Source organism: Oncorhynchus tshawytscha, linkage group LG08 (assembly GCF_018296145.1).
Source record: "Oncorhynchus tshawytscha isolate Ot180627B linkage group LG08, Otsh_v2.0, whole genome shotgun sequence".
Lineage (NCBI taxonomy): Eukaryota > Metazoa > Chordata > Actinopteri > Salmoniformes > Salmonidae > Oncorhynchus > Oncorhynchus tshawytscha.
In genome coordinates this window covers 22,041,813-22,066,715 of record NC_056436.1, presented here as the reverse complement: position 1 = coordinate 22,066,715, position 24,903 = coordinate 22,041,813, and the positions used below count along the sequence as shown (strand labels likewise).

Genomic DNA, 24,903 nt, shown 5'->3' with positions numbered 1-24,903 from the left:
TGAGAACCACACATACAGAGATCATCGGTTCACCTATTCTGTGTCTCACAATGACACAGCGTTTGGAACCAAAAATCTCAAATTTGGACTCATCAGACCAAAGGACAGATTTCCACTGGTCTAATGTCCATTGCTTGTGTTTCTTGGCCCAGGCATGTCTCTTCTTCTTATTGGTCTCCTTTAATAGTGGTCTCTTTTCAGCAATTCAACCTGATTCATGCAGTCTCCTCTGAACAGTTGATGTTGAGTTGTCTGTTACTTGACCTCTGATGCATTTATTTGGGCTGCAATTGTAGGTGCAGCTAACTCTAATGCTTTTATCCTCTGCAGCAGAGGTAACTCTGGGCCTTCCCTTCCCTTGGTGGTCCTCATGAGAGAACGTTTCATCATAGCGCTTGATGATTTTTGCAACTGCACAAACTGACCGTCATGTCTTAAAGTAATGGACTGTCGTTTCTCTTAGTTTATTTGAGCTGTTTTTATATATAGCTGTGTATATATATATATATATATATGTATATATACCACATGTGTTCCATTTTGAAAATGTTTTTCCTAAAATATGTCTGGGAAAGAATGAACGTTTACAGTATGTTCTTTTGTCACTGTTATGGAATCAAAAGTCTTGTGTACCCTTCATTTATTATTTTGCTGCTGTGATACACCTACATTTTTGGAAATGAATGACGCCAAATTTCTACCAGAGCCTCTGCTTGACATTTTCACATTAGGGACACTCAATAGGGAGGGACACTCAATAGGGAGGGACACACTCTTCTGGGATTTTCGTAGCAGGTTATGAGAGCATTTTCTAACCTTAACCTCAGTCCCCTAGCCTTCTACGAAAAAGTAACTTCTGTACCGAAGTGTAATGAAAAGAGTGTTTCCCATTCTCAATAGCCAATAACTGCAGTTATTAGTTCTGGACAGTGGAGAGTACTCTTGGGCAATTTAAATTATTTAATGTTTTGTTCAGTTTTCTGGGGTCGTGGATTGGCTGTTCTTTGTTTGGGGTATACCATATTTGATTGGCTATCCATGTTGTCACTGAAGTGCGCTATTCATAGTTGGATGATGCGCCCACTAGTTAGGATTCGCTGTGTGTGAAACAAGTGTTGATGCAGGTGTGAACGCGTTTACTTCGTTCTGCTTTTATTACTGTGCAAGATGAACTTCGAAAACGCCATCTACATTCTGAAAGACTGTGACACGCACAGTATTTTTTTCGGTCATGGGAAACTATATATCGCCGTGATGATTTGTTATGGGTAGAGCCCCAACAACGTGCGGTTTATCTTCGATGTCTCACACTCAGCATTGTTCCGTCTTGACCAGGCATGCAAGGTCCCCTGAGAATAATATTGAGTTACTGCGAACGCTTGGGCGGTGACCACTAATTTTAGGATTTAAGAACTGGGAGGAAACGTGTGAAGTTTCTTAAAATGGATATTACAGTGTCAGAGTTGATGGAAAACTTCATGGATACCTCGCTCGTGGTGTGGGTAAGTAGCCTAGACTAAATGTAGTGCACTCAGCGCAAGTGATCCATGGCTGAGAATAATTCCGCTGTGTTGGTGTGTCCTAGTAACCTAATGTTAGCCAATGGATTACATTTTGAACGGGTCCGTCTCCTAAACCAGTCCTGGTGATATGTTTCACTTGTTCGTTTTTCTGTTTCTCACATACAGTAGCAGAGTAACTGACTATTGAAGGGATGCGTTACCATTATTCCACGAGAAATTCCATCATATGGTGGTGGAAAACGCTATATCAAGCATTGATCCATAATCTCCCATTTCAATTGGGTTGAGATCTGGTGACTGACACACACTTTAAACACCCTATCCTCGTTTGAGACCCCTCTTTCAATGTCACTGATATCTACTAGTCATGGAAGCCAAAAGAATGAGCAACTGGGCATTTTTATACATGTCCAATCATGCTTATGGTCATGAATTGCTTAATTAAGTAACAACACCTGTGTGGAAACCACTGCTTTCAATAAACAGTACCAGTCAAAAGTTTGGACACCTCATTCCAGGGTTTTTATTTTTTTACTATTTTCTACATTGTAGAATAATAGTGAAGACATCAACTATGAAATCATGCATATGGAACCATGTATAACCAAAAAAGTGGTAAACAAATCTAAATATATTTATAGTTGAGATTTTTCAAGGTAGCCACCCTTTACTTTGATGACAGCTTTGCACACTCTTGGCATTCTCTCAACCAGCTTCATGAGGTAGTCACCTGGAATGCATTTCAATTAACATGTGTGCCTTGTTTAAAAGTACATTTGTGGAATTTCTTTCCTCAATGTCTTTGAGGCAATCAGTTGTGTTGTGACAAGGTAGGGTTGGTATACAGAAGATAGCCCTATTTGGTAAAAGACCAAGTCCATTTTATGGCAAGAACGGCTCCAAATAAACTTAGAAACGACAGTCCATTACTTTAAGACATGAAGGTCAGTCAGTTTGTGCAGTTGCAAAAACCATCAAGAGCTATGATGAAACTGGCTCTCATGAGAACCGCCACAGGAACAGAAGACCCATAGTTACCTCTGCTGCAGAGGATGAATTCATTAGAGTTAACTGCACCTCAGATTGCAGCCCAAATAAATGCTTCACAGAGTTCAAGTAACCGACACATCTCAACAGTCTGTCCTTGGTCTGATGAGTCCAAATTTGAGATTTTTGGTTCCAACCGCCATGTCTTTGTGAAACGTGGAGTAGGTGAACTGATGTTCTCTGCATGTGTGGTTCTCACCATGAAGCATGGAGGAGGAGGTGTGGTGCTGTGGGGGTGCTTTGCTGGTGACACTGTCAGTGATTTATTTAGAATTCAAGGCATCCTTAACCAGCATGGCTACCACCTCCAGGCTGTGTACGGGCTATTTGTCCAAGAAGGAGAGTGATGGAGTGCTGCATCAGATGACCTGGCTTCCACAATCCCTCAATCTCAATGAAATGTAGATGGTTTGGGATGAGTTGGACCACAGTGAAGGAAAAGCAGCCAAGAAGTGCTCAGCATATGTGGGAACTCCTTCAAGACTGTTGTAAAAGCCAGGTGAAGCTGGTTGAGAGAATGCCAAGAGTGTGCAAAGCTGTCAAGGCAAAGGGTGGCTACTTTGAATAATATATAAAATAGTTAGATTACTTGTTAGATATTACTGCATAGTTGGAACTAGAAGCACAAGCATTTCGCTACACTCGCATTAACATCTGCTAACAATGTGCATGTGACAAATTAAAATTTGATTTGATAAAATATGTTTGGATTTAACACTTTGGTTACTACATGATATACTACTCCATATGTGTTATTTCAGTTTTGATGTCTTCACTATTATTCTACAATGTAGAAATAAAGAAAAACCCTTGAATGAGTAGGTGTGTCCGAACTTTTGACTGGTAAGCCACGTGAATACATGGCATGGCCACATGAAGCAACATGGATACATGGCATGACAGACAATGGTAGGAGTGTTGGCTACAGCACAAAGGGTTTCACTGTGTCACCAGGCTATGACTAAAGCACATTCAGTAGAGCACCAGGCTATGGCTAAAGCACATGTATGACAGTCAACGACTACAGTACAATACACCATGGCACCAGGCTATGCTTTTAGCACATATAGTATGGCACCAGGCTATGGTGGGAGAGTGCATCATTTGAGTAGACCAGTGTAATGGCAGGCCTACAGCAATATTTGAACGGCCCAGGGTAATGGTAGCAAGTGGGGATCAGGGAAACCTGCAGTACTTCCCCTGGCTGGACCCTCCTGTTTGGCAAGTCAACTGGACTGGCGGCTGCTTTTTCCTCTCTAACTTGCTCTCCTACGGTCTTTGTGTTCTCTCACTGGGCTCTGGCATCCTTTCTGCTAGCCCTAACCCACCTTAGACTGATAAGCAGATTCAGGGGCGGCAGGTAGCATAGCAGTTAAGAGCGTGGGCCAGTAACCAAAAGGTCGCTGGTTCAAAGTGGTGATGCACCGATGTGACATTTTTGGTCAATAATGATATTTTAAATTTTAGTGGCCTTTTAAGCTTTCTAGTACAGTTAAATAGTTCAAACACACACATGGACGCAGCGGTCTAAGGCACTGCATCTCAGTGCAAGAGGCACCACTACAGTCCCTGGTTCGAAACCAGGCTGTATCACATCCAGCCATGATTGGGAGTCCTGTAGGGCGGTGCACTATTGGCCCAGCATCATCCGGGTTTCGGCCGGGGTAGGCAGTCATTGTAAATTACGATTTTGTTATTTTTTGTTCTTAACGGACTTGCCTAGTTGAAAGGTTACACACCCCACTGACCAAAAAATATTTTGTCTGCATTTACATTACCAGTAAAACATAATCAAAACCTATTTCTTTCACTACTTGCTGTTTCGTTGTTCGTTTGTTCAGTCGTTTCATTCTCAACCAGGATTTCATCATACATGTAAAGCAGTGAAGTTTCTGCTCTGTCTGTCCGTGGCCTCTTCCTTGATGCACACTGTCACTGTGTCTGTTTCCATCTTGTCCAGCTGTGTATGTAACATTTCACATAAACCCCATTTCTTGTCTGCATCGAAGTAGCGGTCCTTGTACCTAGCATCGAGCATGGTGGTGACTAGAGGTTCGAGGTCGACTGATTTATGATTTTTCGACGCCGATACCGATTATTGGAGGACCGAAAAAGCCGATATCGATGAATCTGCCAATTTTTTTCATAGATTTTTTTTAATGTTGCTTTTTTACATTTATTTTATTTGTAATAATGACAATTACAACAAAACTGAATTGACACTTATTTTAACTTAATATAAAACCTCAATAAAATCAATTTAGCCTCAAATAAATAATGAAATGTTCAATTTGGTTTAAATAATGCAAAAACAAAGTGTTGGAGAAGAAAGTAATATGTGCCATGTAAAATATGTGCAATGTAAAAAAGCTAACGTTTAAGTTCCTTGCTCAGAACATGAGAACATATGAAAGTTGGTGGTTACTTTTAACATGAGACTTCAATATTCCAAGGTAAGAGGTTTTAGGTTGTAGTTAATATAGTATTTATAGGACTATTTCTCTCTATACCATTTGTATTTCATATACCTTTTGACTATTGGATGTTCTTATAGGCACTATAGTATTGCCAGTGTAACAGTATAGCTTCCGTCCCCCTCCTCGCCCCTACCTGGGCTCGAGGAACACATCGACAACAGCCACCCTCTAAGCATCGTTACCCATCGCTCCACAAAAGCAGCGGCCCTTGCAGCGCAAGGGGAATAACTACTCCAAATCTAAAAGCGAGTGACATTTTGAAACCGTATTAGTGCACACCCAGCTAACTAGCTAGCCATTTCACATTGGTTACACCAGCCATTAGGCTGATAGGCTTGAAGTCATAAACAGCGCTGTGCTTGCGAAGAGCTGCTGGCAAAACGCACGAAAGTGCTGTTTGAATGAATGATTACGGGCCTGCTGCTGCTCAGTCAGACTGCTCTATCAAATCAGACTTAATTATAACATGATAACACACAGAAATATGAGCCTTAGGTCATTCATATGGTCGAATCCGGAAACTACCATCTCGAAAAACAAGACATTTATTCTTTCAGTGAAATACGGAACCGTTCCGTATTTCATCTAACGGGTGGCATCCATAAGTCTAAATATTCCTGTTACATTGCACAACCTTCAATGTTATGTCATAATTACGTAAAATTCTGGCAAATTAGGCAGCCCAAACTGTTGCATATACACTGACTCTGCGTGCAATGAATGCAAGAGAAGTGACACAATTTCACCTGGTTAATATTGCCTGCTAACCTGGATTTCTTTTAGCAAAATATAAAATATTTATATATAAAAATATATACTTCTGTGTATTGATTGTAAGAAAGGCATTGATGGTTATTGTTAGGTACAGTCGTGCAACGATAGTGCTTTTTTCGCAAATGCTTTTTTCGCAAATGCGCTTTTGTTAATACATCCCCCGTTTGGCGAAGTTGGCTGTCTTTTGTTAGGAAGAAATAGTCTTCACAGAGTTTGCAACGAGCCAGGTTAGCAGGCAATATTAACTAAATATGCAGGTTTAAAAATACATACTTGTGTATTTATTTTAAGAAAGACATTGATGTTTATGGTTAGGTACACATTGGAGCAAGACGGTCCTTTTTCACGAATACGCACTGCATCGATTATATGCAACGCAGGACACGCTAGATAAACTAGTAATATCATCAACCATGTGTAGTTAACTAGTGATTATGATTGATTGTTTTTTATAAGATAAGTTTAATGCTAGCTAGCAACTTACCTTGGCTTCTTACTGCATTCACGTAACAGGTAGTTACCTTGTGGAGTGCAATGTATTCAGGTGGTTAGAGTGTTGGACTAGTTAACTGTAAGGTTGCAAGATTGAATCCCCGAGCTGACAAGGTTAAAATTGGTCGTTCTGCCCCTGAACAAGGCAGTTAACCCACCATTCCAAGGCCGTCATTGAAAATAAGAATGTGTTCTTAAGTGACTTGCCTAGTTAAATAAAGGTGTAAAAATCGGTGTCCAAAAATACAGATTTCCGATTGTTATGAAAACTTGAAATCGGTCCTAATTAGTCGGCCATTCTGATTAATCGGTCTACCTCTAGTGGTGACACAGTAAAGGGAGAATGCCCCTGAATCGCTTGTTCACAGCCTGTGTCGGCGGTTTTGTTGAGCAGGCGTTTCAATGCCATGACAGAGGGTATCAAGTCTGCTGCAGGCGCAGCTGATGAGCTTATTTCTCAAGTCAGTTGTTCGAATGAAGCTAGCTAGTGTGTTCATGTTTCAAACATGTTCTCAAATGCTGTTGAAATAGCAGCAGCGGTATGGCAACCAGCACATTCATGAGCATGCAATACTACTTTCCTCAGTACCACTGTGCTGTCAGACTCGGCATGCTCATGGGGCTGATATCGCTGGTCCAAATGTCAGTCATGAAGCTGATAGCAGTGACGCTATTACTGTGTAACTCCGGAAGGGCAACATCTGAAAAATAGAGCACTTGGTACTGTGTACTGGTGCTCGACCAGTTGGCAAAAGCCAACGTCACCCAAGACAGAGAATGGTTGATTGTCAAGGGCAATGAATTCCATTGTCTTGGCGTTAATGGATTTTGCCTTTGAGTTGCCTTGCTGAAATTTTCTTACTCTTTCAAATGACTGCTCGACTTGTTGACTGGTCGATAGATACTGCAGACATTGTGGGCTAGGTTAGGAATGCTGTGTTGTAAGTGTAGTGCTACATTTTATGTGGTGTCACTACGTCATGAACCTACATAATATAGGTATGCACGTCAGCTTTGACATCAGTTTTGCACATCGCCGTTAAACTAGACATTGTGCCGATGTTGGTGTTTTTAAGCTAATATCGTCTGATTCCTATATGCTCACCGATATATCGTGCATCCCTAGTTCAAACCCCTGAGCCAGCAAAGGAAGTAACCCCCAACAAGAACTGCTCCCCAGGCGATGATGACGTGGATGTCGATTTAAGGCAACACCCCGCACCTCTCTGATTCAGAGGTGTTGAGTTAAAGAAGACACATTTGGGTTGAATGCATTCTGTTGTGCAACTGACTAGGTGTCCCCTTTCCCACCTACAGTACCTCCTGGCTCCTATAGCTACAGTTTAAATATCATTACATGCTCAGTCTTTGACAGATAGAGGGTATTGAACTTGCATTGATGGCTGTCAGAGCAGGAAATGTCTCTATTCTTGGAAACTGAAAGTACTAACAACCAGATGTGACCCATCTCTTCATAGTTGAGCTGAGCTCTTAGTAATCTATTCCTGTCTTCCCTCTCTCCTCCCTCTCTGCAGGTGAAGACCTTTGGACCACTGGGCTCTGGCTCAGAGGACAAGCTCTCTATGTTTATGGATCTGGTGGATGGGGTCTTCCTGCACAAAATCATGACACACATGTGAGTGTGTGGCCTCAATCTACCTCTTTTCGTAACCACATCCTGGCATGGCTTCCCCTGGTATCTGACTGTGTTCATCATGGCATGGCTTCCCCTGGTATCTGACTGTTCAGAAACCTTTCCCATGCCTTCATGGCTCACTGACTGGACTCTCACTCACTCTTTTACCTCCTTTCCTGCCCCTCATGAGTCAATATGATCCTAAAGTCTCTGTGTCTGTCTGTCTGCCTCTCTTGCTGTAGATCAGGGGTGTCTAACTCATTTTCCCCCACGGGCCACATTTGGTCTTCAACGTGGTCCAGAAGGTTGAACAAAAAATTGGCAAAATATAGGCCCTCTATCTGTATTTTTAAAATTTTTATTATGCTTCTTGACAGTCTAGTCTAGCTGGATTGTCAAGAAACTGTGATGGAAGAAAATGTGTTGAAATTTTTATGAAAATGCAGCTATTTAGAAATTATAGTGGAGTTATGGTATGAATATAAGTCCATTATCATTTCTACCAGTGGTGAAAATTAGGTACCTTTTCCATACTTGAATAAAAGTAAAGATACCTTAATAGAAAATGTCTCAAGTGAAAGTTACCCAGTAAAATCCTACTGGAGTCCAAATAAAAAAGTATTTGGTTTTAAAAATACTTAAGTATCAAAAGTATAAATCATTTGAAATTCCTTATATTAAGCAAACAAGACGGACCTATTTTTTAAATTACATTTAGGATAGCCAGGGGCACACCCCAAACTTGAGACATAATTTACAAACAAAGCATTTGTGTCCGCCAGATCAGATGCAGTAGGGATGACCAGGGATTTTCTCTTTAAGTGTGTGAATTAGACCATTTTCCTGTCCTGCTAAGCATTCAAAATGTAACAAGTACTTTTGGGTGTCAGGGAAAATATATGGAGTAGCAAGTATATTATTTTCCTTAGGAATGTTGTGGAGTAAAAGTGGTCAAAAATAAATAGTAACCCTCCAAAAATACTTAAGTAGTACTTTAAAGTATTTTTACAACACTGATTTTTACAGTTTATTTGTTCTTTTTAGTCATTTTTAGGTATATTGATTTAGTTTCCGTCTGTTTGGTTAGGACTAGGAGGCCCTCGCAGCGTCAGAACTTTTGAGCTCAGCGATGAATTGTCTGTCTACTGAAAACAACCATCTCACTGCTGGGGGAAATGTATGTGAATATATTGAAGTATGTATTATTTTTCACATAATGATAATGTGATAGAGAGTCTGCTCTGACACCGAAATGGCTGCTTTTCTGGCAAAACGACTGCCCAGACATTGTCTGACAAAATGATATGGCTCGGGCTTTCTCCAAACCCGTCACAGGTCTCAGGGTTTTGAACCACATCCTGTGCTCTGTAACATCAAAGGGTAGCTATGTATGCCTACTCTAAATTGCAGGCTGAGCCTGTGCAGTCAGTGAACATTCACACTTTGTGTAGAAACTCCCTGTAATGCTGTGACTGTGTCATAGAAGCTTCATTCAACCTGTGAGAAAGTAAATCCAGAAGGTCTGACTCTACTGTTCTCTTGAACTATTGCATTGAACAGCTTGACAGATGTCTTGTTTCCCATTTGACGTCTTGAAGTGAAGGTGCATTTGTGTTGTTCGGTCTGCCTCCATCACATAAACCAAGTTCTTTAGTGTTGACACTCTTTACTTCATTGACATACTTTAAAGTAATCAAGTTCAACAGTTATATTCCAATTATGTGCTCATTTGTTTAGTTTGACTAATTCAAGTGATGGTTTCTGATATTGGCTACCACTTCTCTCTCCTCTCTATTTTAATTACTCTTTTCTTTCACTCATTCTCTTCTCATGCCTAGTGTCTGTCCCTTTGTGTTGTTCCCAGCTGTGCTAACCGGAGAGGCCCCCTCAATTGTCTCAAGGCTTAAAAATCCTTATTTAACCTGTCTGCTCCCCCTTCATCTACACTGATTTGAAGGGGATTTACAAGTGACATCAATAAGGGATCATAGACTGACCAGGTGAATCCAGGTGAAAGCTGTCATGGAAAGTTTTTAACGCTCAGTGTATAGCCTAGTTCCTCTCTGGTCTCTGGCGAACGCACACAGGTGTCGGAGCTGTTTACATTAAACCTATTCCACAGATGAGTGGAGAGCTGGAATCCTCAAGGCCAGCATTTCCAGCAGCAAAACTCACTCCACACACACACACACACTGCCCCTCTGCCTATTCTCATTACCCACCAGACCTCATCAGACTCCATAATCAGCCACAGGGCTATTGCTATAGCCTGCCCTACTGCATGTCAACATGCAATCTTATGGATTTCCTATGTGTACACAGACCTATGTGTGTCGATGTTCTCAGCTTTAGATGTACATGAGCGTGTATACTGTATGTGGTTAAAGATCCCTCTGACTCTTCCAGATATATTCTATTCGTCATGGGAATGTTTCTCCACTACTCAAGCATGCTTTGGGCCGGTGTTGTAGTATTGCTGATATAGGATCCGCTTTACCTTCTAGATAATACATAAGATTAGATTGACAGGGGAGCACTGAACCTAGATCAGCCCCCCTACTCTGAGGGGCGTTTTGGATACAGACCTTGTGCTGCTTCCCAGCCGCCCAGTGGGAACTGGAAATGGGCATGGGTCATGTCAGAGAAGGCTGTAAAGGTACAACTAAAGGCAAGCGGTGCACAAGTTGACCTGAATAAAAAAACTGTTCCTTGTTTTTAAACTAGAGCCCTTTCAGAGACATACTGGGCCAAGCTTGGCAGTCTTTGTATGGTGTGCCCACAAAACATATGTAAATTAGGTTGGCACAAACAACGCCTATCCAGAGCAGGCCCTCCATGCAGCCTAGCCTAGCCAGGAACCGGGGTGCCGTCTGAAATGGACCCTTCTGATTAATCGGACAATTTTTATTTATTTATTTGTAATAATGACAATTACAACAATACTGAATGAACACTTATTTTAACTTAATATACTACATCAATAAAATCAATTTAGCCTCAAGTAAATAATGAAACCTGTTCAATTTGGTTTAAATAATGCAAAAACAAAGTGTTGGAGAAGAAAGTAAAAGTGCAACATGTTCCATGTAAAATATGTGCCATGTAAGAAAGCTAACGTTTCAGTTCCTTGCTCAGAACATGAGAACATATGAAAGCTGGTGGTTCCTTTTAAAATGAGTCTTCAATATTCCCAGGTAAGAAGTTTTAGGTTGTAGTTATTATAGGACTATTTCTCTCTCTACCATTTGTATTTCATATACCTTTCACTATTGGATGTCCTTATAGGCACTTTAGTATTGCCAGTGTAACAGTATAGCTTCCGTCCCTCTCCTCGCTCCTACCTGGGCTTGAACCAGGAACACATCGACAACAGCCACCCTCGAAGCAGCGTTACCCATGCAGAGCAAGGGGAACAACTACTCCAAGTCTCAGAGCGAGTGACGCTTGAAACGCTATTAGTGCGTACCCCGCTAACTAGCTAGCCATTTCACATCGTTACCAGCCTAATCTCCGGAGTTGATAGGCTTGAAGTCATAAACAGCAGAGCTGCTGACAAAACGCATGAAAGTGCTGTTTGAATGAATGCTTATGAGCCTGCTGGTGCCTACCATCGCTGTCAGACTGCTCTATGAAATCATAGACTTAATTATAACATAATAAAACACAGAAATACGAGCCTTAGGTCATTAATATGGTCGAATCCGGAAACTATCATCTTGAAAATAAAACATTTATTCTTTCAGTGGAATACGGAACCGTTCTGTATTTTATCTAACGGGTGGCATCCATCAGTCTAAATATTCCTGTTAGATTGCACAACCTTCAATGTTATGTCATAATTACGTAAAATTCTGGCAAATTAGTTCGCAATGAGCCAGGCGGCCCAAACTGTTGTATATACCCTGACTCTGCGCGCAATGAGTGCAATATAAGTTAATATTGTCTGCTAACCTGGATTTCTTTTAGCTAAATATGCATGTTTTAAAATATATGCTTCTGTGTATTGTTTTTAAGAAAGACTGTTTATGGTTAGGTACACGTTGGAGCAACAACAGTCCTTTTTCGCGAATGCGCACTGCATCGATTTATATGCGGCAGGGTAGACTAGTGGTTAGAGCGTTGGACTAGTAACCGGAAGGTTGCAAATTGAAATCCCCGAGCTGACAAGGTACAAATCTGTCCCTGAACAGGCAGTTAACCCACTGTTCCTAGGCCGTCATTGAAAATAAGAATTTGTTTTTAACTGACTTGCCTAGTTGGATAAAGATTTTAAAAAATTGCAACGCAGGACACGCTAGATAACTAGTAATATCATCAACCATGTGTAGTTATAATTAGTGATTATGATTAAGTTTAATGCTAGTGTCGTGTCTTTGGCTATGCCGGATTAAGTGATATGACATGCTATTCTATAAAATAATTATCACCTGATTGAGCTAATCATGTAAATGTAATTAACTAGAGTCGGGCACCACAAAATAATATTTTATAGAGCTGTTATCTTCCAAATAAACTCTTAAAGACCTAGTAATATTTTACATCAATAGCAGTCAATATCAATCGTCATCTTACTTCAGTGTCTGAAACATCTGAAAGTTGTAAAATCTTAGTTATCTGCACGAACCCTGGCTAATAATTTGAATCAGCAATACAAAATTGGGTTTAATTATTTATTTACTAAATACCAAACTAATTACACATACACATAATTAAATCGTAACTTGATTACAAATGACGTCATAAAGGAAAACGTCCCTAGTGGGCGAAACAGATATGACAGCTTGTTACACAAAAGAAAAGTGGCTGGGTTGAGTGAAGGAACAAAGGTGAAGCTGTGCTATCATAAATACAGTATCTTATGCATTCTAAATTACCGCCCATTTGGAAAAGGAAAATGCAATAAATATTTACTCTGAGCTGCGCTTCGGTAGGTTGGTGGTAGATGGAAGGCCGGTGTTGCCCAACAAAGTCCTTTGAAGAATGTCTCTGGTCAATTGGATACGTTATAGTAACGTCGTTGTGTGGTAGACTGGATACTCTGTCTGTTCCTACCTAACCTGTGTTTGCTAACTCAACAGCTAGGAGGTATCACTTCTGTAGTGAATAAGAGTTCAAGGTTCATACCATACGCAACCAAAGCTCATGCTGAGGTTGGCTTTGTTCTGTAGTTATTATCTGAACCATTCTGACATGGGACCGTCGTCCTACATCCCCTGAACAGGAAGTTATGTTGTCTTCAAGGCTTTATATAGGAAGGGAGAAAAGGGGTGTGTTTCATAGTTTACAACCTCTCTCTTCACGTGTGCGGGTCACTGAGTGAGTAGCCCTAACTTATGAATAGCCACATCTCACTTTTTAGAAGCTAAAATCACATTTCATCTCATCACAAATAATTTCATATTCAAACATTTAAATTGAACAATTCCATGTGAATCTGATAACTCTGATGTGTAGACTTTCCACTGTAGAGTTTGTCATCTTATCATTGATGAGAATGTCTCAGATGACAACCGAACTGACATCATATTCATTAAGTACCACCGCATATGTTCAATTGTTCGGATTACCAGAATATAGTTCATTTCCCCCATCCTACTCATGTTCCCAGAATCTCTATGTTAACCAAGGGTTTTGCAAATGTAACCTCAGTAGGGTAGAGAGGAAAAAGGGGGGAAGAGGAATTTGACTGTCATAAACCTACCCCCCCCCCAGGCCAACGTCATGACACTAGCTAACAACTTACCTTGGCTTCTTACTGCATTCGTGTAACAGGCGGGCTACTCGTGAGGCAGGTGGTTAGAGCGTTGGACTAGTTAACCGTAAGGTTGGAAGATTGAATCCCTGAGCTGACAAGGTAAAAATCTGTCGTTCTGCCCCTGAACAAGGCAGTTAACCCACCGTTCCTAGGCCATCATTGAAAATAAGAATGTGTTCTTAACTGACTTGCTTAGTTAAATAAAGATTAAATGGTGTCAATTTCCTTTTAAAAATCGGCGAAATCGGCATCCAAAATTAAAGATTATGAAACCCTGAAATCGGCCCTAATTAATCGGCCATTCCGATTTAATCGGTCGACCTCTACTCACTACCCTCTGGAGAGACTTACAGTTGTGGGAAGAGCTGTTGCCGTACCAGGCGGTGATACAGCCTGACAGAATGCTCTCGATTGTGCATCTGTAAAAGTTTGAGTGCTTTTGGAGACAAGCCGAATTTCTTCACCCTCCTGAGTTTGAAGAGGTGCTGCTGCGCCTTCTTCACCACGCTGTCTGTGTGGGTGGACCGATTCAGTTTGTCCTTGATGTGTACGCCGAGGAACTTAACTTACTACCCTCTCCACTATTGTCTCGTCGATGTGGATAGGGGGGTGCTCCCTCTGCTGTTTCCTGAAGTCCACGATCATCTCGTTTTGTTGACGTTGAGTGTGAGGTTATTTTCCTGACACCACACTCCGAGGGCCAAAATAATACTCAGTGAAGGAAAATCCTGTAGTTTTTTTGTTTTTGTGTTTAAAAAAAGTTGTTATGAGGTTGTCATGTAATTTCTTGTCTCGTCTTATCCAGAGACCCCAGCCCCACCAACCAGAGAGTGAATAAGAATGTGAACAATGATGTGAACCTACGAATCCAGAACCTCAACATTGTAATCAGGCACGTCAAGAACTACTACCAGGTGAGCCCAGTTCTCTCTCTCCACTTCCCTCACGCACCTTTCCTTTTTTCCTGATCACTTTGAATGGTGCTCACCATATCAAACTGAAAGTATAGCTGCTTACTCACTCACTTACACCTTGTCCATGGGTAGAGTCAGGAGGTGTGTGTGGTCTTGGTGATCAGACAGCGGTGTGTGTGTGTGTCCTGATCATGGGGATTAGGCCTGGCTACTGAGGTGTGGTAGTTATCCCTGGAGGAATCGCTTTCTCTCCTTATTGTTTTGTCTGCTGTCCTTCCAGTGATTTCTCGATTCTCAAACAACTACTAAAATCAATGTGTTTTCATGACTGAAGATGTTGAAATGTTTGCAATATTTGTGGCGGGTAGGTCTGTCATTAATTAAAATTGGCCTACATCAGAAATCTTTGCATAACTGAAAACAATGGTAGTCTGTTTTACTCATGACCTGTAATTAAAGTAATCTTGAAAAAGTGAAAGTGTGAGGGAAAGGCCTTCTCTCTCCATCTTCAGATGGAGAAGACAAGTACTTTCATTATGAATCATGATTGCTAGTCTTCCCGAGGAAAGGCTTACACTTTCTGTCCACTGTAATTAAGTGGGTGAAATCCACTACACACTGTCGTGGAAATTTCCACTATTTACCAAATCATGAGAGCAAACCACACACAAGTCAGAGTTAGTTATCAAAGTCCATCTTTAATTATATGAGCTCTATCACAACCCTGTGACTCTCAGATCAATTCAGTGTCTATCAATGAATTCTCTGAGAGTCCCTCATACATTGCAGCTGAGATCCTTTAATAGCAAAAAACACAGTCAGACAGCATAGACATAATAAATCATTCAGCTTTGTCTCCTAAACTGTTATTTTCTCAAACTCAGAACCATGAACCAATCCTCCATATCAACAGGCATATCAAATCCATCCTATCTTGACAAGATCACAGAGACACACTGACTGGCACACAGACATTGTGGAGCAAAGAGATACACGCTTGACCTCTCCCCTCTCTCCGGCCCAAGCAACTTAGTCTTGACATAGAACAGATACTGCAACCCCGCCACAGTATTATACAAAAATAACATTCTGATGAGAAGTAACTTACAAACATATGATGAATATAAAACATCTTACCTATGTTACCAACCAATTCTGATTATTCCCCAACAATTCCCCAACAACACACATTTGATTTGATTTAGAGAAGAGAGACCCATTTGGTTCTTGGTTGACCTCTTTCAACATCATTCCTCCTTTTGTCTCCTCGGTTTCCCAACTACACTGAACAAAAATATTAGTTCATGTAAGGAAACCAGTCAATTTAAATAAATTCATTAGGCCATAATCTATAGATTTCACATGACTGGGAATACAGATATGCATCTGTTAGTCACAGATACCTTAAAAAAAGTAGGACGTGGACCAGAAAAGCAGTCCTAATCTGGTATGAACACTATTTTCCTCAAGCAGCGCGACACATCTCCTTCGCATAGAGTAGATCAAGCTGTTGATTGTGGTCTGTGGAATGTTGTCCAGACCTTCAATGGCTGAGCCAAGCTGATGGATATTGGCCGGAACTGGAACACGCTGTCATACACGTCGCTCCAGAGCATCCCACACATGATGTGGATTTCCAGGGCTGACGTGGTTGTGAGGCCAGTTGGACGTACTGCTAATAATATTGATAGAGAAAGTAAGATTAAGTTCTCTGGCAACAGCTTTGATGGACATTCCTCCAGTCAGCATGCCAATTGCACGCTCCCTCACTTGACACATCTGTGGCATTGTGTTGTGACAAAACTGTACATTTTAGTGGCCTTTTATTGTCCCCAGCACAAGTTGCACCTGTGTAAGGATCATGCCATTTTAATCAGCTTTTGATATGCCACACCTATTAGGTGGATGGAATATCTTGGCAAAGGAGACATACTCACTAACAGGGATGTAAACAAAGTTGTGCACATAGGTTGTTGTGCATATGGAACATTTTGGGGATCTTTTATTTCAGCTCATTGAAACATGGGACCAACACACTCCCCCCCTGCCCGTTTCAATACTGGTGCATGATTATGGTCCATTCTAAATCAAAACAAATGTCACATTATTTAGTATAGAGTACCAGTCAAGTTTGGACTCACCTACTCATTCCATTAAAAAAAACATTTTTGTTTTACTATTTTCTACATTGTAGAATAATAGTGAAGACATCAAAACTATGAAATAACACACATGGAATCATGTAGTAACCAAAAAAAAGTTTTAAATCAAACTCTTATTTGAGTTTCTTCAAGGTAGCCACCCTTTGCCTTGATGACAGCTTTGCACACTCTTGGTATAAGTCACTCCAGTCCTGTACTGGCTCACGCCGTCCCTGATACACGAATGCCTAATCTCCTCTCATTCAGGTGGGTGAGGACAAGGTTCTTGTTTTAACACCCATCACAGCCTCGTCTGTGAGTGTGCTCGTGATGCATCTCTCCATAAGTTTCAGATGACTGATCTTAAATTGGTCCCAGTGGTGTCCTGTCTTCTACTCTGCCTGATCTGCTTTCACACAAACTCTGTTAACTCCCTTTTGTTGATACATTTCCACTGAGGATTTACCCCAGTGTTTTACCCTAAAGGCTCAGACTTTTCTAGGTGGTTCGGCACCCATGTTTCACTGCACCATGACTTTAGTGGACCTGCTCTGACTTGGAGCCAAGGCAATATAAGTAAATGCCAGCTGTGCAAAAGTGATGTTACCTGTTTTTGTGTTTACGCAGTTAGATAAGGCAGAGTAGAGGACAGGACACAAGTGAACAGAAACAACCTAATTGAACTTTTAACCTCAGGTTCACATCATATGTCACACAGATCTGATTGTGCTTTACCATGATTCTATATTGACCCTGACATTGATTTATCTATGGCAATCAGCATACTACATAGAAAATTACCATGGAATGATCATGCAGCTCTCTGGTTGCAGGCCACTCTTCTTCCATCCCCCCCATTTATCACCTTAGGGTGCCTGTGTTAGTTCAGTGAGGTTTGGACAATGATCTGACCACACAAGCGCATGGCCAGAAGGCCTGGGTAGATAAGAAATGGTCACTGCAGAATGGCCTTTTGTATGTGTGCCACCGTCTGAAACGGTTAGTGGCTGTAACAGGCAGGGTTACAGTTGCTAAGTAAAGTAATATAATGCCTGAGTCCCATAGGGCACCCTATTCCCCTATAGTGCACTACTTTTGACCAGAGCCCTATGTAGGGAACAGTGTGCTATTTGGGATGCAGATTAGATCACTCCTCAGTTGTGAAGGATATTGGTAGGAGGGCAGTATAATGACTAATCTCTCAACAACCTAGCACTTCTCTATTGAGTTTGTTTGTTAACCAGAAATCCAAGGCACCAATCTTGTGTGTGTGCAGGTATGTGTGCATGTGTATTAGTCACATAGGACATTTATTTGATAATGAGCTTAGTTTGAGTTAAACCGAAAACTGTTTCACAGCTTTACCAAACACCGCTTCCGTCTGACATGCTTATAGAAAGCATGGCCTAGAAGGCAGTGTTACATTCCCTCACACCAACCCCTAACTATACACTACAAGTGGTGGTGACCTGGCAACATGACCAAAAAGTAGTATCTTTCCCTTTCATCTAGAATCCTATGCTGTTATAAATGCTTTAAGCTATGCACCGTAAGGATTGATAATACGCTTAAAACACCAGTTTACAAGTTAAAAGACCAGCCGTGTGTGTGTAGAATGAATGTGACCGTATTTGTGCGTGTGGCAAGGGATGGGGTCCTCCTTGTGGCATCCCATCCAGGATTAACAATAACTGCCAAATCTAATACAGCATAGCCTGGATTTAGGTCTAAACCTAACGTCTGTCTCACATTTCCTTGCTTAAGCCACCCAGACTGGGCTGTTGGTGCCTCAATTCCATCCAGAAATGGGAGACAGGCATGTGAAGATATTATGATGACTTGCTCTCATCCCATTGAGCCCCATATACAGTAGACACTGTAGGTCAGACAGCAGGCAGGGCCCCTAGTCACTCACAGGGATCATCTGTGTCTGTCACCCTGACTCGCCCCTTCTATTCTCTCCCCAAATTAGATTAGCTCCCAAATTACACTCTGTGCAGCACCATAAAGTGTCCTACTAGAACACAGACAATGGGAACACGGCGGGGGGGGCAGCATTTTTGGTTCCCTCATACTCACCCCAGCTATTGTCTGGAGAGTCAGGCAGTGCCCCCTCACTGTAACATGACTCCATAATTTGACGTATCAAATCAAACTTTGTCACATGCGCAACAAGTGTAGAGCTTACCGTTAAATTCTTACAAGCCCTTAACCAACAGCTCAATTCAAGAAGAATTCAAATATTTACCTAATAAAATAAACGCATGATAAAAAGTAACGAGGCTATATACAGGGGGTACCGGTACCGAGTCAGTGTGCGGGGTATTTGATTAGGATCCCCATTAGCTGTTGCAAAAGCAGCAGCTACTCTTCCTGGGGTCCACACAGAACATCAATAGATAAGAGCCGCTCAAAGACAGAAATAGATTTTTTTAAATTGAGGCACATGTTGCCTACATCAATGCATACACAAACTATCGAGGTCAAGCCGGGGAGAGGCGTTGTCTGTTTTTTTGAAACCAGGTTTGCTGTTAATTTGAGAAATTAGATGGACGGATATTCCATGCAATAAAGGGCTCTATATAATACTGTACGCTTTTGTGAATTTGGTCTGGATTTGGGGACTGACAAGATGGTTGGATAAGTCTTTGTAAGTTGACTATGCAAACAATTTGGGATTTAACAGTTTCTTATAAAAAGTAGTGATGCAGTCAGTCATCAACTCTTAGCCAAGAGAGACTGGCATGCATAGTATTTATATCAGCCCTCTGATTTACAATTAAGGAAAAAATGTGCCGCTCTGTTCTCAAATCAAATCAAATTTTATTTGTCACATACACATGGTTAGCAGATGTTAATGCGAGTGTAGCGAAATGCTTGTGCTTCTAGTTCCGACAATGCAGTAATAACGAACAAGTAATCTAACTAACAATTCCCCAAAAAAACTACTGTCTTATACACAGTGTAAGGGGATAAAGAATATGTACATAAGGATATATGAATGAGTGATGGTACAGAGCAGCATAGGCAAGATACAGTAGATGATATCGAGTACAGTATATACATATGAGATGAGTATGTAAACCAAGTGGCATAGTTAAAGTGGCTAGTGATACATGTATTACATAAGGATGCAGTCGATGATATAGAGTACAGTATCTACGTATGCATATGAGATGAATAATGTAGGGTAAGTAACATTATATAAGGTAGCATTGTTTAAAGTGGCTAGTGATATATTTACATCATTTCCCATCAATTCCCATTATTAAAGTGGCTGGAGTAGAGTCAGTGTCATTGACAGTGTGTTGGCAGTAGCCACTCAATGTTAGTGGTGGCTGTTTAACAGTCTGATGGCCTTGAGATAGAAGCTGTTTTTCAGTCTCTCGGTCCCAGCTTTGATGCACCTGTACTGACCTCGCCTTCTGGATGACAGCGGGGTGAACAGGCAGTGGCTCGGGTGGTTGATGTCCTTGATGATCTTTATGGCCTTCCTGTAGCATCGGGTGGTGTAGGTGTCCTGGAGGGCAGGTAGTTTGCCCCCGGTGATGCGTTGTGCAGACCTCACTACCCTCTGGAGAGCCTTACGGTTGAGGGCGGTGCAGTTGCCATACCAGGCGGTGATACAGCCCGCCAGGATGCTCTCGATTGTGCATCTGTAGAAGTTTGTGAGTGCTTTTGGTGACAAGCCGAATTTCTTCAGCCTCCTGAGGTTGAAGAGGCGCTGCTGCGCCTTCCTCACGATGCTGTCTGTGTGAGTGGACCAATTCAGTTTGTCTGTGATGTGTATGCCGAGGAACTTAAAACTTGCTACCCTCTCCACTACTGTTCCATCGATGTGGATGGGGGTGTTCCCTCTGCTGTTTCCTGAAGTCCACAATCATCTCCTTAGTTTTGTTGACGTTGAGTGTGAGGTTATTTTCCTGACACCACACTCCGAGGGCCCTCACCTCCTCCCTGTAGGCCGTCTCGTCGTTGTTGGTAATCAAGCCTACCACTGTTGTGTCGTCCGCAAACTTGATGATTGAGTTGGAGGCGTGCATGGCCACGCAGTCGTGGGTGAACAGGGAGTACAGGAGAGGGCTCAGAACGCACCCTTGTGGGGCCCCAGTGTTGAGGATCAGCGGGGAGGAGATGTTGTTGCCTACCCTCACCACCTGGGGGCGGCCCGTCAGGGGCCAGCTGCAGCTTAATTAAGTCTTTCCTTGCAGTACTGGACCACAAGACTGGACAATATCAAGATTAGACAAAACTAGAGCCTGCATAACTTACTTTTTGGAGTGTGGTGTCAAAAAAACAGAGCATCTCTTTATTACGGCCAGACCTCTCCCCATCTTTATAACCATTGAATCTATATATGTTTGACCATCGAAAGTAACGCTAAGTAATTTAGTCTCCTGAACTTGTTCAACAGCCACACCATTCATTACCAAATCCAGCTTTTTCAGGACCCTGTCTTTCAAAGATATTTAGTAAAAATTCAATTAACTACAGATCTTCATTGTAAAGGGTTTATACATGGTTTCCCATTCTTGTTCAAATGAACCATAAACAATTAATGAACATGCACCTGTGGAATGGTCGTTAAGACACGAACAGCTTACAGGCAATTAAGGTCACAGTTATGAAAACCTAGGACACTAAAGAGGTCTTTCTACTGACTGAAAAACACCAAATGAAAGATGCCCAGGGTCCCTGCTAATCTGCTTGAACGTGCCTGAGGCATGAGGACTGCAGATGTGGCCAGGGCAATAAATTGCTATGTCCGTACTGTGAGACGCCTAAGACAGCGCTATGGGGAGACAGAACGGACAGCTGATTGTCCTCGCAGTGGCAGACCATGTGTAACACCACCTGCACAGGATTGGTACATCAGAACACCACACCTGCGGTACAGATACAGGATGGCAACAACAACTGCCCGAGTAACACCAGGAATACACAATCCTTCCATCAGTGCTCAGACTGTCCGCAAAAGGCTGAGAGAGGCTGGACTGAGGGCTTGTAGGCCTGTTGTAAGGCAGGTCCTCACCAGACATCACCGGCAACAACGTCGCCTATGGGCACAAACCCACCTTTGCTGGCTCTTCACTGACGAGTCGCGGTTTGTCTCACAAGTGGTGATGGACAGATTTGCATTTATCGTCGAGGGAATGAGCGTTACACCGAGGCCTGTACTCTGGAGCGGGATCGATTTGGAGGTGGAGGGTCCGTCATGGTCTGGGGTGGTGTGCCACAGCATTATCGGACTGAGCGTGTTGTCATTGCAGGCAATCTCAATGCTGTGCGTTACAGGGAAGACATCCTCCTCCCTCATGTGGTACCCTTCCTGCAGGCTCATCCTAACATGACCCTCCAGCATGACAATGCCACCAGCCATACTGCTTGTTCTGTGCGTGATTTCCTGCAAGACAGGAATGTCAATTTTGCCATGGCCACTGAAGAGCCCGGATCTCAATCCCATTGAGCACGTCTGGGACCTGTTGGATCGGAGGGTGAGGGCTAGGGCCATTCCCCCCCAGAAATGTCAGGGAACTTGCAGGTGCCTTGGTGGAAGAGTGGGGTAACATCTCACAGCAAGAGCTGGCAAATCTGGTGCAGTCAATGAGGAGATGTACTTAATGCAGCTGGTGGCTACTTACTGACTTTTGATTTTGACCCCCCCCCCCCTTTGTTCAGGGAAACATTATTCCATTTCTGTTAGTCACATGTTTGTGGAACTTGTTCAGTTTCTCAGTTGTTGGATCTTATGTTCATACACATACTTACACATGTTGATTTTGCTGAAAATAAACACAGTTGACAGTGAGGACATTTTTTTGCTGAGTTTATATATCCCCTGTGCTGTGTGTAGGTTGGTGTGTATGTTATGCTCATCAACATGCAAATGGACCTACATATGGCACAGGCATTCATCTTATGAAAACAGCCTAGCCAGCAAATGCATTAGGCAGATGGTTTTTGGCTTGTCTGGCTGTAGCTTGGTGCAGTATGGAGTGTGTTGCTCTGCATTGCAGCTGGGTTTGGGGCAGAGGGAGTGGCATCCCTGAGCTGGCCTCCTGGCTCTACACTACCCTCCTCTCTCCATTTTTGCAGGTGCCCACCTGGCTTGCTTTCCCGGTTCCCAGCGGTGTTCAGTTTCTCAACCTGCTCACTGTTAGCAAAACATCTGTAAAGCTCTGGAGACCAGGACAAGAGCCACTGGATTTTCTTCTACCTAACACACCCCTCTTCCCTTCTTCTTGCTCGCTTACCTCCTGAAGCCTGAATGTCTCCTCACCCCGAGTACAGGAAACCGCCCTCCTGAGACTGCTGCCATGGGAAACACAAAAACATGCCATAGATTACGAGTCCTAGTGTTTAATTGACCGTTCTGACGTTTGTCTGCGAGAGTGAGAGTGCCTGACCGGCGTGGGATAAATCAGGGTCACACAGGGTGTTTCTTGGTAGTCTTAAACAAATCTTAAACAAAATGTTTTTTTTAGCTAACTTAGTTTAAGAGCACAACCTCTTAATGACACCACATTCATGCCAACAGGAGTAACTAATTTAGCCTTCCATTGTGTAGACACGAACACTCAAAACCCTACAGTATTTAAATTGTAGTAAATTTGACTAAATTGCACCAAGTATAATTATACTTGTAAATATTTACATTTTTTTGTATTATTATCCAAAATGTGACCAGAGGACAATATTCAGGAAGTATTTCAAAACGCACACAAAGTAGACTTTGTGACAACGATACTTACGTCTTTAACCTGTCTAGGACTGGCTAGCAGAACCCCCCCCCGGAACAGCCAGTGAAAGTGCAGGGCGCCAAATTAAAAACAACAAAAACGTCATAATTAAAATTCCTCAAGCATACAATTATTTTACACCATTTTAAAGATAACATTCTTGTTAATCCAACCACACTGTCTGATTTCAAAAAGGATTTACAGCGAAAGCACCACAAACAATTGTTAGGTCACCACCAAGCCACAGAAAGTCATTTTTTCCAGCCAAAGAGAGGAGTCACAAAAAGCAGAAAGAGAAAATTGATCACTAACCTTTGATCTTCATCAGATGACACTCATAGGACTTCGTGTTACACAATACATGTATGTTTGATAAAGTTCCTATTAATATAAAAAGAATCTGAGTTTACATTGGCGCGTTACGTTCAGTAGTTCTAAAACATGTGGTGATATTGCAGAGAGCCACATCAATTTACAGAAATACTCATAATAAACATTGATAAAGATACGACTATTATACATGGAACTTTAGATAAACTTCTCCTTAATGCAACCGCTGTGTCAGATTTTTAAAAAACTTTACGGAGAAAGCAAACCATGCAATAATCTTGAGTACAGCCTTTAGACAACAAAGCAGCCAAAAAGATACCCGCCATATTGGGTAGTCAACATTACTCAGAAATAGCATTTTAAATATTCACTTACCTTTGATCTTCATCAGAATGCACTCCCAGGAATCCCTGTTCCACCATAAATGTTTGATTTGTTCGATAATGTCCATCAGTTATGTCCAAATATCTTCTTTTGTTAGAGCGTTTGGTAAACAAATCCAAAAGTGCATTCAGGTCGCGCTGAACGTCGGACGAAAAGTTTAAAAAGTTCCATTACAGCCCGTAGAAACATGCCAAACTAAGTATGGAATCAATCTTTAGGATGTTTAACATAAAACTTCATTAATGTTCCAACCGGACGATTCCTTGGTCTGTACAAATTAAGTGGAATATAGGTAGCTACCTTTCACGTGAGCGCGCCATACCGAGGCTGTGGCACTCTGCCAGACCACTCACTCAAAGAGCCTTTATGAGCCCCTCCTTTAGAGTAGAATCCTCAAAACAGGTTCTAAATACTGTTGACATCAAGTGGAAGCCTTGAAGTGAATCTTCAATGGGGGCTGAGTTGAAAAACTACAAACCGTAGATTTCCCACTTCCTGGTTGGATTTTTTTTCTCAGGTTTTTGCCTGAGTTCTGTTATACAGACATCATTCAAACAGTTTTAGAAACTTCAGAGTGTTCTCTATCCAAATTGACTAATTATATGCATATTCTAGCTTTTACGGCTGAGTAGCAGGCAGCTTAATTTGGGCACGTTTTTCATCCAAGCTATCCAAGACTGCCCCCTACCC

The 24,903-nt window shown here is 41.9% G+C and overlaps 1 protein-coding gene across 1 annotated transcript in view; it reads left to right on the top strand.

Annotated features, from left to right (window-relative positions):
- The first annotated feature begins 1,092 nt into the window (after nucleotides 1–1,092).
- Nucleotides 1,093–24,903, top strand: part of LOC112256790 (protein Daple) — a 102,683-nt gene continuing 78,872 nt past the window's right edge. Inside the window, exons 1-3 of the mRNA XM_024430294.2 lie at nucleotides 1,093–1,502; nucleotides 7,849–7,949; nucleotides 14,510–14,618. Coding sequence (XP_024286062.1) covers nucleotides 1,443–1,502; nucleotides 7,849–7,949; nucleotides 14,510–14,618 — 270 coding nt within the window. The 5' untranslated portion in view covers nucleotides 1,093–1,442. The remainder of the gene's footprint in view (nucleotides 1,503–7,848; nucleotides 7,950–14,509; nucleotides 14,619–24,903) is intronic.